Consider the following 19337-nt stretch of genomic DNA (forward strand, 5'->3'; position numbering starts at 1 on the left):
GGGAGTTCAATAATTTGCTAGCATGGCTCACTGAGCCAGGGAAGTACTTTATTATTATCAGTGTATTACAAAGGATACAACTGCCAGCGTACCCTTACCAACACTTGATACCTTATTTTGAGACATTTTGATTGGTGTGTAGTGGTTTCTCTCATTATCATTTAAATTCACTTTTCTCTCATGTCTGATGATGTTGAACATCTTTTTGTGTGCTTTTTGTCATCTATGTATCTTTGGTGAAATTTTTTGCCACCTCTTAAAAAAAGTTGATTTTTTAAAAGACTTTTTGAGTTTTGAGAGTTTTCTTTACATATTTGCAGTGCAATCCTGTATCAGGTATATGCTTTGGAAAGATTTTTCTCCTAGTCTGTGACTTGTCTTTTCATTTTCTTAACAGTGTCTTGAAAAGCTGTCTTTCAAAGAAAAGTTTTCTTTGAAATTTTGATGAAGTACAATTATCCATTTGTTCTTTTATGAATTGCTTTTGGTGTCATAGCTAAGAAACCTTTGCCTTATACAAGTCGTAACAGTTTATTTCTGTTTCAGAAGTTATGGTTTTAGATTTTACATTGAAGTCTCTGATCCATTTTGAATTAAATTTTTGTATCTGGTGTAAGATAATACCCAATCTCATTTTTTTCTTTTGCACAGGATGAATATAATTGTTTAGGGAGTATTTTTAAAATATATTCTACTTGGATTTTTTGAATATATGTGTAAAACACACCTTTATTATAAAATTTGTGAGAGTACTAAATAGTGATTTGTAATTTTCATCAAAGATGCATTTTCTCTCCATAGTTATGTTTTACATATCAAATTGGGTCTAGTACATAGGAACCACTCTGTATAAAATAAGTTTGGGTGATTTGTGAGACCCGAAAGTCATTTTTGTTTATTTTATCATAGCTACTATTGCCCTTTACCTTTAGGTTAGGAGATTGTGTTCTTCTCTGTTATGTGCAAGATTAACCTCCATCCGAATCACTCAGTGTTTCCAAAGACATCAGTAGCAATTACCTGACTTTTAGTTTCTTGACAGCTTACTGGAATTAGCTAGTTCATTATATCATAAGATTCTTCAAAATATTCTTTGATGCAACTTATAATATTTTTGCTGGGAGAATCAAAATATCTCTAGGTAACTTGCTTTTTAAAAATGATTGTATTTCTGCTCTATCTGGAAGATTATTTTATGTGTTTGAGGTAAATCATGTATGTGCAGTTAGAAATCACTTTAGTACACCAATGTGAACATACTTCCATTGATCATATACTGAAAAATGGTTAAAATGGTAAGTTTTATGTTACATATATTTTACCATAATAAAGGAAAAGTAGTCACTCTACTAAGCATTTAGACATGTTTGTAAAGTACTCATTTCTCGGTGCCAGTCATGTCATGTGACCACCCATGTCCCTGTGGCCTGGACGAGTGTGTGTGTAGGAGAAGGGCCCCGGCCCAGCTGCCGGTGTAGACTGTTCATCTCTTCCAGAGGGACAGATTCGAGATAATAGGCACAGAGCTTGGCATAGGCCAGAATTTTAAAATGGGAGACAGTAAATTATGCAGAAGAAAGACGGAAATGGTATCTGAGAAATTTGTTCTCAACAGCTGCATATTAAGTTTTACAGATGAAACTGCATTGTCCAATTCCATATTCATATGGCATCTGAGAAATAAACTTTGGAGCTAGTTTATCACTGTCGAAAAGGACAAGCCAAGAAATCAGTGTGGAGGGAAATGATATCGCTAGACTTGTTTATAATATAATGCTATTTTAAATGTATAATTGTAATCTTTTCCATTTAAATAGTTTAATAGTATTTTTGTTTACTTTTCCAGTCGGCAGAACCAGTTGAAAGACCAGCAGCAACAGCAGGTGGTGTCCTTATGCCCTGATGACACAGAGTGCCTGACAGTCCCACGGTACAAGCGAGACCTGGTTCAGAAACTAAAAATTTTGCGTCAAGAACTTTCCCAACAGCAGCCTCAGGCTGGCCATTGCCGCATTGAGGTTTCCAGGGAAGAGATATTTGAGGTAAACTTACAAGTCTTATTTTAAAATAGGGAAAAATAAAGATTCAGTGTGTTGCTCTCTGTTTTCCAAGAGTACTTTTTGGGATTCTTTAGAATGGGAGAGTTTTCATTAATTTCTTTTTTAATTGTGGAGACTAAAGGCAATAATATTGGAGAGATTTAATGTATAAGATAAACGTTTAAGTGAGATGAAGGGTGTTTTTGTTTGGTGGTCTAGTTGGTTCAGCTTGGCCTCTGCATTGCAAATATGTAATGTTAATGAGTTTTAAAAGACCACAAGTATTATCCATCCCTTACTTTCTAATTCTTCCAAAAGGTAAAGGACTCTTAAATCAGAAAATCATTTTATTTAATTACTCTTGAACTGCTTCATTATTTTATTGAAAATCTTCTTTTCTAGTATATTCTTTCATCTTTGGATTTTATAGTCCTAACATCAACTTCAGAGTTCTTACATAATTGGTGGCAGAGTTCCAAGGCAGAGGTTTCCCACTCATTAGTGGGTTCCTGGGCAAGATGTTGGGGACTTGATTATTATTTTCCCAAAGGATGAACTTTTTTCTCTCAGAACAGTTCTGGCCCTTGTTTGTAGTCAGTCATTTGTATTTTAAAATAATACAAGATTGCTGATTTAATGACGAGAGCACTAATGATTACTTATGCTCTTTTGAAAATTTCTTTTTCTTAACCTTTATTTTCTACTGGTGCTAATGACCTAGAATTAGGTCATCCATTTTAAAAAATTTTGGTACTTCTATCAAATTCTGTTTTTAATATGAATGGAGTCACTACTGTGGTTCATAAAACTTAAATATGGAATTTTGCGGCCATGGCTGGATGGCTCAGTGCTTAGAGTGTTGTCCTGATACCTGTAGGTTGCAGTTTCAGTCTGTGGTTGGGGCGCATACAGGAAGCAACCAATGAATACATAAGGAAATGGAAAAACAAATTGACCTCTCTCTCTCCCCACCTCCCCTTTCTCTCCTCCCTCCCTCCCTTTCTCCCTCCTGTCTCAAAAAAAATCAATAAATAATATTCAAATATGGAATTTTGCACTTAGTAGGCTTTTAATAATTTATCAACTGAATTGGTTTCAGTAGTATTAAGCTATATTCATTTTGTTTTAAGAAATTCCAAGAGGTTTCAAACACTTGGAGTTTATTCATTGATTTGATTGTTTAATTTCACCTTATTTAGGTAAAAAATGTATTGTAGGTGGAATGGGAGGGAGAGTTTAAATAATAGGTTACAAGCACCTAGTAATTACACTATATTAACTTTTTTTCAGGAGTCATATCGACAGGTTATGAAAATGAGACCAAAAGATCTCTGGAAGCGATTAATGATAAAGTTCCGTGGAGAAGAAGGTCTTGACTATGGAGGGGTTGCCAGGTAAAGCCGTGCTTATCAGGAAATAACATATGGCTCCTTACATTTACAAATTTAAGATACTCCCTGTGGTGTCACCTTCTCATTGATATTTTTTCTAGTGTGATATTCCCTAGTATTTGCAATAGGAGGATATTCGTTCTTATTTATTTATTTACTTATAATATGGGTGAGGAGGTGGATTTTTAAAAAAGATTTTATTTATTTTTAGACAGAGGGAAAGGGGGTAGAAAGAGAGAGAGATGTAATGGATCATGTAGCCCAATGAGACTTTCTCTGAAAACTAGCTGCAACCCTGCGTCGACTGTTGGTAGACCTGCAGGCCCTACGTTTTCTTCATCTCTCTTCTTCACTACACGTTATTTCTTCTGCTTTATATTGTCAGGAACAATCTTGAGACTTTAATGGTATAATCTAAACTGAATACTGTTTCCCTTTGCTTCCATTGCTATGCTTTTTAACCTTGTCAAGGAGCATATGTGTGTGTGTGTGTGTGTGTATCATCAGTGGTCCTTATGTTCTATTCATACATAAAGTATCTTTTTCCAGGTGTGAAACTTCACTTTATGTAAGTGTAGCAGAAACATGGTAGCTCTCTATGATGTATTGCCGCTTCTGCAATCTAAATCCAGCCTTAATTAACTTTTATTTCCACTGAGTCCCATAATTGTACTCAACATTACTTGCTTTCACCTGTAGACTTATTTTTATCCTGTGACCTTTTTAACTGCAAATGGATAGTTTTCCTTAGTTTGGATTTTTAGAATTGATCACTTATACATCACACTTAGTACCTCCTGTGGAATTCTTATGATTTATTCATAGCTTGATTTTGAGTGCTTATTGAGAAAACCTGTTAATTATTTGCTAATGGAATCTAAATGCTATAATTATATGGATAGACCAAATAAGTAGGTTTTTTTGTATTTTCTATTTCTTTTTTATAAAAAAAGATTTTACTTATTTTTAGAGAGAGTCAGGGAGGGAGAAACATTGATGTGAGAGAAACATCCATCAGTTGCCTCTTGTAGGTGCCCCGACCGGGGATCAAACCCACAACCCAAGCATATGTCCTAACTGGGATTGAATATGTGACCTTTCGCTTTGTAGGACGACACCCAACCAACTGAGCCATACTGGTCAGGGCTGTCGTTTATCTCTCAACCTCACTACTCTCCGGGTTTGGGCAGACTAAAAGGGAGTGGCAGTGAACTGTTCTTTCTGATCTTTCTCTGTAGTAGAACCCAAAAGCAGTTGGGTTCTGCTTTGATGTGTGTTCTAAATACTTGGTGAAACAAAACAAAAATTTGAATTTTCTTTAAAAAAAAAAAACCCTACATGTATAAAAAGCATATAAAACATGTCAGGTGAGTGTTATGTGTTAAGAAAGTTACTTATGTAGAAACCTCACTTGTTTTTAATCTCTAGTTTTTCAAGTATAAAATAAATGGTAGTGATTTGAGCTAGATTCCATCACATTATAGAATTTAAAAACATAGTTCTTTAACTTCTTGTTAAAAGTGTTTCATTGTATTTCCTAAAAATATATTATTTGGTGTGTTTAATCCATAACAAGAACATATCATTTAAATACCTTTCCTAGCTGAGAATTGAGACTAGAACTACATCTCTTTAAGTCCTAGACTAGTGATTGTATGAGAGGGGACTAAAAACCCCTCACCAGTATTATCTTATGGAGGGTGGGCCCGTTATAGTACAGGCTTCCCCTGCTAGATGAGTGTTCTAGGAACCCATCTGTATCAGTGTACTAGCTGGTGGTGTTGTGAGAGGCTGCATTCGGCCTCAGTGAATTTTTTTTTTGAAGACTCAGTGTGTTTGCCCATTTCATGATGGGTGATTTACGAATGCACCTGCCCATACCACGCTGAATGTTAGCACTGTTGACCAAAAATGGCATGACCTCTGTGCCCCACCCTCCCTATTCACCTGATCTCACCCTGAGAGACTTTTGTTTGTTTGTTTCCCTGGATGAAAAAAGTCCTCAAAGAGAAACATTTTGCTGATGTGGAAGAGGTAAAACAAAAAATGGCAGAAGCAGTAAAAGGTATCAAAATCGACAAGTTCAAAAACTGTTTTGAGGTGGAAAAATGTCTCAATGGGTGTATTGCATCAAATGGAGAGTACTTTGAAGGTGACTGAAGTTTAAACGTGTAAGAATAAATACCCAATTAAAAAAAATAAATTCCATTTTTGGGTCCCCCTTCATATTTTAGTTATGAATAAGTTTTCTTTCATACTTTGAAAAATATGAAGGGTTTAATAAATTTAAGGTGATAGTCCTGCTTATTATTAGGTTTTATAAATATTGATGTACGTTTGAAAATGAGAAGTGGTATAGAACACACCAAAAAATACAGGCTAGGGCAAGCAGGGATTTTTTGTTCTTCTTTACCACTTCTTGGTTTCAAGTGACCACTTACACTTTTAACACGGTATGTTTTAGGGTTTACACAAAAAAGATGATGAGAAATGGATAATGACATTTTCTTACTAAAACAATACCAACAACAAAACACACGGTCCAAAAGGGAGAGTAACGCTGTATTATATGTATCTACGCTAACTAGTATAAATCTTCCATGATAGGAGCAGACTAGGGTAATGTAGGTCACCAGGATATTTTGAACAATATCCTTCCTTTATATTTATCATGGATTAAATTTATTTAGCAATTAAAAGGAGAAGACCACTGGGAATCATCATGTAATTAGTATTTGGTACTTCTGGGTAATACCTTTATACACTCTGCTGCTAATGTGTCATAAAATTGCCCCAAGTGAGTGAGAAGTGATTGCATAATGACAAAACAAGATTTTTCATTTGCTTTTGGGCATGGTAGATTTTTCCGATGTGATCTCATGTAACTAATTACTGTTTTATTTTCTTTAAAAATTTTGTTTGCTAAAATTATTAATAGCATTTTAATAAAAATATATTCATTAACAAAAAGTTCCTTTGTCATATCTTGTTTTCTAGGGAGTGGCTATATCTCTTGTCACATGAAATGTTGAATCCATACTATGGCCTCTTCCAGTATTCAAGGGATGATATCTATACATTGCAGATCAATCCCGATTCTGCAGTTAACCCGGTATGATTGCTGTTCTGATGACATGAATTAACACATAACCTACAATATTTTCATCTTTAAATGTCAATGTAGTTTATGAAATAGGATTACTCTCCTTGTCCTAGTCACAGACTTTAACTTAGCAGTTCCTCTTTTCGAAAATATTCTCAAGTAAACAACTATGGATAGATGCTACAGTTGGGACACAGGAATGTTTACTGTGCCATTGTTTAAGTAGCCCCAGTAGGAAACAGCATTGCTGTCTGTAAGCAGGGGGCTGATTAAATTATGACAAGCAGAATGACCTTAATGATTACAAACACAGATTCTGGAATTAGGCATGACATCATAACATGATCCCATTACTTAATAGCTTTGTGACTTTGGGCAAATTCGTTGATTGAGCCTCAATTGTATCATTGCTAATAATAATAAGTATAGTTTATACCTTAGAGAAGGGTTGTGACAATTCAGTGGGCCTCTGCACATTAAGTATTCAGCATAGTGCTATACATTATTAACCCTATTATGTATTATTAGGCACTCACCAAAAGTTAGCAACTGCTACTAACTTGTTGTTTTTATATTATTTCTGTTATTTTTCCATACAAGGGCATATTGTATAGCCACTAAAATGACATTGTGGGGTAATAGTCAATGACATGTAAAGATGGTATTTGTGATGTATTATGTGAAAAGAAGGTTATAAAATAGTATGATACGGTTTTGGTAAATATGTGTGTATATAAACATTGAAAGGCTCCATCTACACTATAATACTGATGTTAGTTATCTCTGGGTATTAGATTATGGGTGATTCTCTTTTCTTGTCTGTATTTTCTAAATAGTTGTAGTGAATGTATATTACTTTTCACAAAGAAACAAAAGCTGTTTTTGAGGTAAGAGGGAGGTTTAAAGATTACTTATTAAATAGAGATGTAAAAGAAGTTTAAAATACAAATACCTAACTAACAAAACAATGTATCAGGAGAGACCAAATATATGCAAACATGGTAGGGATCTTCGAGTCATTGCAGGGGATCGTGTATCAAGGGAAGGCTTTTAGGTGAAGATTCTGCCTGGGGAGCTCATTCCTGCCACTGTGGAAGTGACGGTTCACATTTGTTGAGCTTTTATCCTATGCCAGGTCCAGTGCCAGGGGCTTCATCATCTCATTTTACTCCTCACAGAGATCCTTTTTTAGATACTGTTATTACCCTTATTTTTCCAGGTGTGGGAAATTAGTCTTATATAGGGGTTAAATAATTTGCCCAAGTATGCATAGCTAGTAACTGGCAGAATCGGGACTCTAGTCCAAGTTAGACATGGAATCTGTGCCCTTAAATCTGAGATATTTTGCATTTCAGTTTCTGGTTAGGTCAAGGAAATAGGGAGGTTTCGGATTGACAGCTTTTTTTCCATGACAGAGCCAGGATTGTAAAGAGCTCAGCAGGATCTGAGAAGAAGAGAGCAGTATCTATGTGGGGTGTAACAAAGCTGTAGTGGGACCGTTGTCTGGACCGAATTTCTGGAGACAGATTTTACAAAGTGACTCTGCCCTTTGAGAGAAGCATGGACTCTGGTGTAATATTTTATAACAACGTAGAGTATCTTGAGACTGCCCAGTAGAAACTCTCCCTAGTGATTATTGAGCTTTGATATGATAGCCTATTCCATCTAAATAGCTGTAAACTAGAGTATAAGTTAATACTTACTATAAAAAAGATTCATGTTGCTTAAATACTAATTTTTATTAAAAATCTCCTGGAATGTGTCTAACTTGAGTATTTATATAAACTCTCTTCAATTTCAGGAACACTTATCATATTTCCACTTTGTTGGACGAATAATGGGAATGGCTGTATTTCATGGACATTATATTGATGGTGGTTTCACATTGCCTTTTTATAAACAGTTGCTTGGGAAGTCAATTACTTTGGATGACATGGAGTTAGTTGATCCAGATCTTCATAACAGTTTAGTGTGGATACTGTATGTATTGAGTCTTGTATCTGTTTTTTTTGTAATTAGAATCTGAGCTTTCAAAAAAGATCCTGTTTCAATGGATGTACTTCTTTAAAATAAAAAAAACACACAAAATATTTAAATATCAAGAGTGATTGAACAACATTAGACTTTTTCTTCCTTCTGCTGCTTTCCTGTGCATTTCAAATTCTTAAAAGTGAATGACAGTATTTTAAAAAGGGAAAAAAATCTAGTATATTTTTAAAAAGTACTGTATATAAATGATTTTCTTGATGTGGTGCAAGTTTGATTTCAGTCCTGCGTGTGTTAAAATAGCAAATTCTTAGGGATGTGCTGATTGTTGAAACCACACTTTAAAAAGGGTACCTGTAGGAACCAGTTCTCTTTTGTGGGAGGGCATTAGTTTATGAAGATATATTGGCCATACTTATTCTGCCAGCATGAGTGGCTTTCTCACTGGGGATACTCAGGCATTTGTTTGCTTAAGGGTACCTAGATTCAAGTAGGGCCTCTTACCTGAAAACCAAACAAAACTGAACTTGCCCTATGGCAAGCCTCGCTTTGGCCAGGGCCCTTTCTCTTACTCAAGAAGTGAAATGTTTCCTGTGTTTATGTAGGTTAAAACTCTTTCATTTTTCTCCCCAAGAACTGGGAGGTATTGGTAGCATAAGAATAGTCAGATGAATCCGATATTCTATTTGTCACGCCATAAAACTCTTTTAGTGTTATTTGTCTCACCAATTAATATATCTGTAGAGTCTGTATTTTAGATTTTCCACTTAAGTATCTTTCCTTCTCTTTCCTTTCCAGTGAGAATGATATTACAGGTGTTTTGGATCATACCTTCTGTGTTGAACATAATGCATATGGGGAAATTATCCAGCATGAACTTAAACCAAATGGCAAGAGTATCCCTGTTACCGAAGAAAATAAAAAGGAGTATGTCAGGTAAGTATTCTGTGTTCTCAGTCTGAGAATTGTTTGAATGTTCTAGAATAGGAATACAGAAAAAAAATTTAAGTATTTAGGTAGTGATACTTATTGCTATAAAATAGGCTTCTGCAGAATTTAGTGGCTTTAAAAACAGTTATCATTTAAGTATTTCTTACAATACCATGGGTCAGGAGTTTGGGTGAGTGCCGCGCTCCTCTGGTGTCAGTTGGGGCTGACTGGTCAAGATGGCCTCTCCCCTCACATACCTGATGACTCAGCTAGAATGGCTCCGAGGGTTGAGGGCTGGCTGGAATGGCTGCTGGGTCCCCGTCTGGGGCCTAGTCCTCACTGTTGGCCAGATTCCTTGGTCATCTCCACGTGGTATCAGAGGCTAGTCCTCACTGTTGGCCAGATTCCTTGGTCATCTCCACGTGGTATCAGAGGCCTCTCACTTTCCCCAGGGCCTCTCCCTGCCCAGCAAGGTAGAGGGAATGAGGTGGCTGGTTTCCCAGAACACAAGAGCAGAAGTTGTCGGATCTTTTTAAGGACCCAGCCTAGAACTGGCCACTGTCACCTTTGTGCTATATTCTTTTGGTCAAAGCAAGTCGCATGCCAAGCTATGTTCGCTGTGGAGGAGGGGCTCCACAGATACCAGGAAGCGTGGTGCATGGGCGTGTGCAGCTGGCACCACGGCTGGCTCTACAGAGGCCCTTTTGTGCTGTATCACTAGCACATTGTGACTTTAAGGGATAGATAATAAGAAAGTGCTCTCCAAGTTTTATAAAATCACCTGTTGATTGAGGAAATTTAAAAGTAGTGGGGTAGATCATTTGGCTTATGGTAACTAAAGTTCTTCTAAACCTAAAACTGTGGCAGTCAAATTTAGAAGTTTGAACTTCATCATATGCACACAAAAACATGCATGCTAAACTATTTTTGCATACATTATGTCCCCAAGTCTTACCGCAATTTTCCTACTTTACACATGTGGCCCGTCAGTTTCACAGACTGTTGATTGGGTGTGAGCATTGATTTAGCTTTCTTGGAAAGTAGTTTGATGGTAGTCACCAAAATGAAAACATGTATGCCTTTTAACTAGGAGCTCCATCTTTAGGAGCTTATGCCGTGGAAACACATGTAATTAAATAATTATGAATAAGGATGTTCAATTAAACATTACTTGTAAAAAAATTTTTAAAAACTGCTAAGTGTTTTTAGAAGAGAATGATTAAATACATATACTCAGCAGAATACTATGTGGGTTTTTAAGAGAGAGAGACTGCATAAACTGTTGGATTTAAAAAGCAAGTTATAGAAGAATTACATAGGAATAGAGTCTGTGTTGTTTTTTAATGACACAGAAGGGGTTCCGAAAGGCTGAATACCAAGTACAGTGTTGGTCTAGGATGAGGGAGCAGAGGTGGTGCAGCTGGGAATGGAGAGGGAAAGAGGATAAAAGAACGTACTTCAGGTTTTACTTTGTCTCCCCATTTAGGGTTTTATTTTTCATTATTTAACAAGCATCTGTTATATTAGTAATTAAAAAAAATAAAAGAATGGACCTGGTGTGGACTGTTCAGTCCCTCGCTCCTGTTCTCCAGGATTCAGTCACGTTTATAGTGTGTAGTGACGATCCCTTATCAAGTACAGTTTTGAGATTAAAAAAGAAAAATGACAAACCTTTTTGCAAATGTGCAGTTTTGGTGTCCCCTTAACCAAACACAAAAGTGAGGTTCCTCAAAGAATATAATGTTAAGTAACTTATTTCTTAAAGTAGAGAACTCTTTCCCCAAGTTTAGAAAAGGATGTGTTGACAGACTTGGAAGATGAGTAGTTCTCAGATGTGTGAAATGGAGAGGTTTTCCTGGGCAGATTTAAAAAAAGGCAGTTCATTTATAAATTACAAGGCAAAAGCCTGAGTAAAGCTACTCATTAGATGTAGTATACTTTTTGTTGGTAAATTACTTTTTACAGGTTTTTTAAAGCCTCAAGGAAACAAAGAATATTTAATCAAAAAGTGCTATATCGGCTTTTACTACTTCTTCTCATTTGGATATGAAGATTCTCTTCATCTTCTCTTCCCCCTTATGCTGCCCCCAAAATATAAACAAAACACCCAACATGCTCAAATCATATTTTCAAGTGAAACCAGAAAAAAATAGTCAGTTTTGGTTGACTGAGCTCTTTTTTGGGGTTATTGGCATGCATGCTAGAAGTTTAGAAAGAATCTATGCTCCATCCAGCTTCCAGTTCACTCTCTGATTTGAAGAGTTGCTTCAGTGGAGCTTCCGGCCAAGATGGAGGCATAGGTAGACACACTGTGCCTCCTCACACAGCCAAAAGAAGGACAACAACAATTTAAAAACAAAAAAACAACCAGAACTGACAGAAAATCGAACTGTATGGAAGTCTGACAACCAAGGAGATAAAGAAAAAACACTCACCCAGACCGGCAGCCAGGCAAAGAGGACTCGTGGCAAGGTGGTGGCTGCCGCCAGCAAGGTGGCGGACTGTGGATCAGGCAGGCCAGGCTGCAGCTAGCAGGGCCCGTGGCCCCACATTCACGCATAGATAAACTGGGAGGAATGGCGGGTGAGCGAAGCAGACCACGCAATCCAGGGCTCCAGCGCTGGGAAATAAAAGCCTCAAACCTCTGATTGAAAACACCCGTGGGGGTTGAGGCGGCAGCAGGAGAAACTCCCAGCCTCACAGGAGAGCTGGTTGGAGAGACCCACAGGGGCCTAGAGCGTGCACAAGCCCACCCACTTGGGAATCAGCACCAGAGGGGCCCAGTATGATTGTGGGTAGCGGAGGGAGAGACTGAAATCCGGCAGAGAGTGGAGCAGGCGCCATCGCTCCCTCTCAGCCCCTCCCCTACGTAGAGCGTCACAGCGCAGCGACCAGCATTACCCCACCCCAGTGAACACCTAAGGCTCCGCCCCTTTACATAACAGGCATGCCAAGACAAAAAAAAATGGCCCAAATGAAAGAACAGATCAAAGTTCCAGAAAAAAATGCAACTAAGCAACTAAGAGATAGACAGCCTGTCAGATGCACAGTTCAAAACACTGGTAATCAGGAAGCTCACAGAATTGGTTGAACTTGGTCACAAATTAGATGAAAAAATGAAGGCTATGCTAAGGGAAACAAAGGAAAATGTACAGGGAACCAATAGTGATGGGAAGGAAACTGGGACTCAAATCAATGGTGTGGACCAGAAGGAAGAAACATCCAACCAGAAAAGAATGAAGAAACAAGAATTCAAAAAAACGAGGAGAGGCTTAGGAACCTCCAGGACATCTTGAAATGTTCCAAAATCCGAATTATAGGGGTGCCAGAAGGATAAGAGGAAAAACAAAAAATTGAAAACTTATTTGAACAAATAATGAAGGAGAACTTCCCTAATCTGGCAAAGGAAATAGACTTCCAGGAAGTCCAGGAAGCTCAGAGAGTCCCAAAGAAGTTGGACCCAAGGAGGAACACACCAAGGCACATCATAATTACATTACCCAAGGTTAAACAGGAGAGAATCTTAGAAGCAGTAAGAGAAAAGGACACAGTTACCTACAAAGGAGTTCCCATAAGACTGTCAGCTGATTTCTCAAAAGAGACCTTACAGGCAAGAAGGGGCTGGAAAGAAGTATTTGAAGTCATGAAAGGCAAGGACCTACATCCAAGATTACTGTATCCAGCAAAGCTATCATTTAGAATGGAAGAGCAGATAAAGTGCTTCTCAGATAAGGTCAAGTTAAAGGAGTTCATCATCACCAAGCCTTTATTATATGAAATGTTAAAGGGACTTATCTAAGAAAAAGAAGATAAAAAATATGAACAGTAAAAATGACAGCAAACTCACAGTTATTAACAACCACACCTAAAACAAAAACAAAAGCAAACAAGTAGAACAGGAACAGAACCACAGAAATGGAGATCACATGGAGGGTTATCAACAGGGGAGTGGGAGGGGGAGAGAGGGGGAAAAGGTATAGAGAATAAGTAGCATAAATGGTAGGTGAAAAATAGACAAGGGGAGGGTAAGGATAGTATAGGAAATGTAGAAGCCAAAGAACTTATATGTATGACCCATGGACATGAACTATAGGGGGGGGGGATGAGAAAGGGGGGGTGTGCAGGATGGAGTGGAGTGAAGGGGGGGAAATGGGACAACTGTAATAGCATAATCAATAAATATATATATATTTTTAAAAAGTTGCTTCATTGATGCAGCTTTTGTTAGTGGAAGGTTACTTTTTAATATTGCTAAAGTAGAGTCATAGTAATTACCAAATCTGATACATTTGATTATATGAAACCCCTGCCCAATGTTTATAGGCTGTATGTGAACTGGAGGTTTTTACGAGGCATTGAGGCGCAATTCCTGGCTCTGCAGAAAGGATTTAATGAAGTAATTCCACAGCATCTGCTGAAGACATTTGATGAGAAGGAGTTAGAGGTCAGTATATTAATGTCATGATGTCATCTAGTGTAACAAGGAAAGGTTAGGAATTTTCTGTTAGCTTTAGAGGAAAGTTGTATTTCTGGAGCTTTTGAAGTTCTGTGGTGCAATACTCTGAGAATTCTCATTTGTAGGAAGTCTTTCCTGCTTTGGAATTGCTACATGTGGGCTGTCTGTCTTGCATTGTGAACATTTTATTTTTCCATATTATTCTTTCTTGTTTTGAACAGATTTCATGTCTTATGTGTACCTTTTTCCAATGTTGTTTTCTATAGAAATTTATTTGGAATAAAAGCCTAGTAAGCCCAATGGATTTACACTATACTTTGCATGAAAGCATTTGGTAAACAAGATTATAGAGGAAATAATTAAAACGCTCATGATAAACTGTATCTAAATATCCTCTGTCTCTTTGGAAACATTTGTTATTAACAGTAGCTGTAATAAACAGTTGACTTTTGTTTTCTTTTAATGGAACCAATCCTTAAAGCACCTTAGTCTGGTTTTTAAATTAAGACCTTTAACAAATACATCTGAATTTCCACTGAACTACTCTGTGAAGAAATCAATGAGTTTTATTCTGCCAGAGGTCCCAAATTCAACTAGTGGCTAGGGAGAGCCTAAATATTCAAAGTCTACATGATTTTATTAACTTCAGTATCCTTCCTAACAAAAAGAGCTGTTAGGAAACAAGTCTAAAAGATCCGTTTGACTCAGTACCATCCCCATTCCTTTTTGTGATTGAACTACACTCAATAGTGAAATGATCAGAAGTAAATAGTTAAGAAGAAGAAGAAAACAGGAATGGCAATAAAGCTGAAATACAATGCATTTTTATTCGTTCATACAATGAATGAGGAATTTGTCCTTACAATTACCACTCCTCTAAAGAAAATTGAGGAGTTACCTTTTTTGTCACTCATACTCCTATAATCCTGTTTGGATAACCGATTCCCTCCTCCCTGTGGCTGTGGTTCAGCTATCTTTCCAGACCATTATGGAAGCTTTGTTGGAGATTTTATTAAGTAGGGTTATGGTTTTGTTATATAGTTTCTGCTGCTAACGAAATTAAACTTTTTATAAAAATATATATAATTCATTTTGGTGTTATACTGGGTTAATAGAATTATAAAGTCTGGGATTTGTAAGTTACATTGTGTTTTACACTGTACACTATCCTAATTCACTTGTTAGAAACACCCTAGTTAGATGAGCTAGTTTTGGACCCATCCGAAGAATTGATAGTGTTGTTACCGAAGAAACTTGGTTCTTCTTGCCAATGCAGTAAAGAATTACAGATCAGTGAGTCTGTTATTGTGCAAGCAGGGTTCTCATGGAAGAGAACCCCGAGGTGGGGAAGAAAGGCAAGAGCAAGAGTGTCAAGGAGGGATGGCAAGAGCAAGAGAGAGAGGTCCATTGTTGTGAGGACTTACAGATTTGGTGGGATGGGAATCGGTGAAGAAGTTACACATTGATTGACAGGTAAAGGTGGTGCCAGCTTTCCAAGATGGGGGCGTGAATACCCAAAGGTGTTAATGGGCTTCTTCCTTTAGGCACTCTGGGCCCTTTCTGGCCTTTTAGGCCTCGGGATGAAAGAAGGAACAGTTTCAAAGGGTTTCTTTCCCAGCTCACTGAACAGATAACAGAATTTCAAGGACTGCTGAGTCAGTGGGTGGGACTTGCATCCCTCTTCCTTCCTGCCTTGGGTTGCTGTCTGCCCTCCCCTTACAGCATCAAGGCGATTTTGATAGAGTTCATCTATACTGACCCTGCATCAGGATGCCAGGCAGACCTCTGTGACAGTACATTCATGTGTTTTGTACTTAGATACAATTTTAAGATTGTCAAACAGGTTGCATCACTTATTCAACACATTTCTTGAGTTCCTGTATGCTGCAGGTCACTTCACAGGATGTAGTGACATAGATAGATGTTACTACCCTGTTACCACAGAGGAAAGAAACTGCTGGCCAAGCGAGGTGAACTGAATTAGTTGCTCAGAATCCCAAAGCTAGTAAGTGTTGAAACTAGAATAAAATGATGCAGGTCTTAAAGGGAGGCATGTATAAATTGTTTTTACTCTTGGAGTCTAGTTTCTGTCCATTAAAAAGAAATTTTAGAATTCTGTGAAATTATAGAGCTTTCATCTTGTCATGTTCTGCACAGTGGTGGTTTTCAGACTCTGGGTAGGGTGCCTAAAAGTCAGTAAGTACCCGTGGAGCTTTTTAAAATACCGCTTCTTAGTATCACCCCAGATGCACAGAATTAAAATCTCTGAGCATAGGACCTGGTGCGTATATTTGAAAAACTTTCAAGATGATTCTGATGTGTACCCTTGATTAAGAACCCCCACGTGAGAGCCGACACTGCAAATCTGAAGTTCTGTTTTGAGGAATTTTTGGCTTAACTTGGGTTTCCATTGGCTCACAATTTGTTCGATATTTTAACAGCTCATTATTTGCGGACTTGGAAAGATAGATGTTAATGACTGGAAGGTAAACACCCGGTTAAAACACTGTACACCAGACAGCAATGTTGTCAAGTGGTTCTGGAAAGCTGTGGAGTTTTTCGATGAAGAGCGACGAGCACGGTTACTTCAGTTCGTGACGGGCTCATCGCGAGTGCCTCTGCAGGGCTTCAAAGCCTTACAAGGTATCAGCACCAGGGGGGCAGACCGCGTGCCCTCGGTCGGTGGTGGGGCCAGTACTTGCTGTAATAGCCAGTTTACAACCATGTGCTTATAAACAGATTCTCTTCTCACCCTGTTTCTTATCTGTAACTCTCACATCTTGACCCCTTCTTCTCCTTCCTTTTTTTTTGTTCCCCTTCCAAGAGCCTTTTCTGCTGGGGTTCTCTGTGATTGTAGTGAGTGCCGCATCGCATGCTGGAGACCGTATGTGGTGATGCTCCGCCTTTCCTGCTCACCTTGCTTTTAAATTCTGCTGCACTTTCATATAGGGGAAATCTGTCCATTTCCATCTTCACATCTCAACCCGGCAAAACATTTACCCATTTGGGGTGCTGTTCTCCTGTTTTTCTATTCTTTTCTTTTAACAGAAAGTGGCAGCACGCATCGTGGCAGCCATTTGTGTGGTCAGAGCACGTTAGTTATCGCACGGCACCGGACTGCTTATTTAGAGTCATGTCCGTGTTAACATTGTTTTCTGGGGAATAGCTGGTTAATTTCTGGATGAGTTGGTAATACTGCTAATGACTGTGGTGCTTCGCTGGGTGGCAGTTGCTTCCTTTAGCTCTGAAGCTGTTTGTTTTCGAAGTTGATGCTGCTGGCGATGACTGAGGACATACGAGCAAGACTGGTACATAACCCATCAGTGTTGCCCGCAGCACAGTGTCTAAAGCCCATGGGGAAAGCATACTGGGAGTCGGGCTCATAGTCCCTGTTTGGAGAACTCATTGTCAGACTACCATAAAGTGAATTTGAATATGTGTTGGGGCTGTCTTACATCAACCGAAGTTTATTCTGTAGACTGCTCATCTTTTGCTCTTGGCCAGGTTTGAGTCATGAAACCTAAATTCGCATTTAGGTTATCATCTTTTCGAATGTGTGTGTATTTAATCTTGGATTTGCCTATTTTTCTCATGCTTTTGGGACATCAGTTTCCTATAGAAGAAAGAAATTGGCAAATGATTTCAACCCTGAACTTTTTCTCAAATTTGAAATGCTAGCATATTAAGGAATCCAACCATATTCAAGGTCAATTGCAGCTTTCAAAGCAAGAATCTCCTCCTGGGAAGAGAATTTTTTTGTGTAGATTGTGTAGAGTCACTAGTATTCCTCTGTCCCCAGACCCTGTGGTTTATGTACCAGGTTTCTCTGAGACTTAGAGACTACTGCATGCACCTGTGGTGGTCTGACCCACACTGACTTCCTTGGCAGGTGCTGCAGGCCCACGACTCTTTACCATCCACCAGATTGATGCCTGCACGAACAACCTGCCCAAAGCGCACACGTGGTAAGTAATTTTTGTAACTTTCCCCCCTTATTCCATATGCGTAGGTATTAGTTTCAAACAGGTAACTTTTCATTTACTCTTGTTTTTACTACTAAATGGACCTTTAAAAGGAATGATAAGCAACTCTTTAAGTGATGTAAGATCATTCTGAAATTGGTAGGAACATCTGAAAGTGGTAACCTGTACTGCAGAGGGGTAGAACTGTGTCCCTTTAATTCTCCCTGTGACACAGAGTGGTGTGGCTGTGTGCGTGTGCACTTTGCCAGGATGGCGCACTCATTTTAAGTGAACCGTGTAAAATCTGATTTGCTTATTTACAGCTTCAACCGAATAGACATTCCGCCTTATGAAAGCTATGAAAAGTTATATGAAAAGCTGCTAACAGCCATCGAAGAAACATGTGGATTTGCTGTGGAATGACAGACTTCAAGGATTTACCCAGGACTCTATTTATACCCCTGACAGCTTCCTTTCAGCAGAGTTTCAAGGAATGCTGACATACAGGAAAATGCCCCTCCCCTTTTAAATTTTAGGACACTGTGAGGGGAAAGGACAATTTTGAAATTCCTTTTCAAGGAAAAAAAAGAGGTCTTTATGCTTTGCCATGAGGCCGCATTCAGCTGCTATTTAAAATTAATATCTTGAACCTAAAGAATGCTGACTTTTCCTACATTTCCAGAGTTAGGCAGTATTCTACACTTAAAGACTACTACTATTTTTATAAACGGTAACCTATTCAAATCGCTTCACAGATTTCAAGTCTCTGAAACATCAAGACAACTTCAGCAGTCGGTACAAGTCACATTTCATTTTGATTGAATACATGATTTTGAATAGCTCCTGTACTCGCTCTTTGTAAAAACAAAATGAAATAAAATTATTTTGAATTATCCTATCTTTGTAACCAATTGGCTAAAAGAATCATTATCTTTAAAAAAATCAAGCCATTTACACATTTAATTACATTTTTCTATAGCAAAGCATTATATTTTAAAAGTATTATATGTTTCAACCTAGCCTAAGTGAGTCTTTTCTATATTTTTCAAGCACAAATTACCTGGAATACAGCTATATAATTTTGGTTGTCAAATTCCTAATGCAACCATTTAGTCTAAACTTAGTAGCTTATTTGCTACAATAAGATGCTTTCAGGGGCTCCCTGTTTTTACGAGACTTTAAAAAACCCTAATTTTTTAATCTTGAATCAATATGACAGGTGTTTTGGACTTACTTTTCATTTTAAATGGATATCCTGCATTTTTATAGCTTCTCAGATCATATGGATGGGACGGGATTTTAACACTTTTGCTGGGTCAGCTTATCTCTAATATATATACTATTTCTGGAAACCAAAGTCTCCTCTGACAAAGTACACCTAATTTATATAAAATTTTAATTATGGTGTAAGTTTCTATCAAGTAAACCATCCTAAATCTTTGTTTAGCTGCTCGCAATATTTTAATCAGC

General features: G+C 37.8%; 1 protein-coding gene across 1 annotated transcript in view; it reads left to right on the forward strand.

Annotated features, from left to right (window-relative positions):
- Positions 1-18760, forward strand: part of SMURF2 (SMAD specific E3 ubiquitin protein ligase 2) — a 105770-nt gene extending 87010 nt beyond the window's left edge. The window contains exons 11-19 of the mRNA XM_053910727.2: positions 1847-2042; positions 3330-3433; positions 6428-6542; positions 8335-8513; positions 9318-9455; positions 13773-13893; positions 16347-16548; positions 17795-17870; positions 18191-18760. Of these exons, the coding sequence (XP_053766702.1) occupies positions 1847-2042; positions 3330-3433; positions 6428-6542; positions 8335-8513; positions 9318-9455; positions 13773-13893; positions 16347-16548; positions 17795-17870; positions 18191-18290 (1231 nt within the window). The 3' untranslated portion in view covers positions 18291-18760. The remainder of the gene's footprint in view (positions 1-1846; positions 2043-3329; positions 3434-6427; positions 6543-8334; positions 8514-9317; positions 9456-13772; positions 13894-16346; positions 16549-17794; positions 17871-18190) is intronic.
- Positions 18761-19337: the final 577 nt, after the last annotated feature.

This window comes from Desmodus rotundus, chromosome 9 (assembly GCF_022682495.2).
Source record: "Desmodus rotundus isolate HL8 chromosome 9, HLdesRot8A.1, whole genome shotgun sequence".
NCBI classification, from domain to species: Eukaryota; Metazoa; Chordata; class Mammalia; order Chiroptera; family Phyllostomidae; genus Desmodus; species Desmodus rotundus.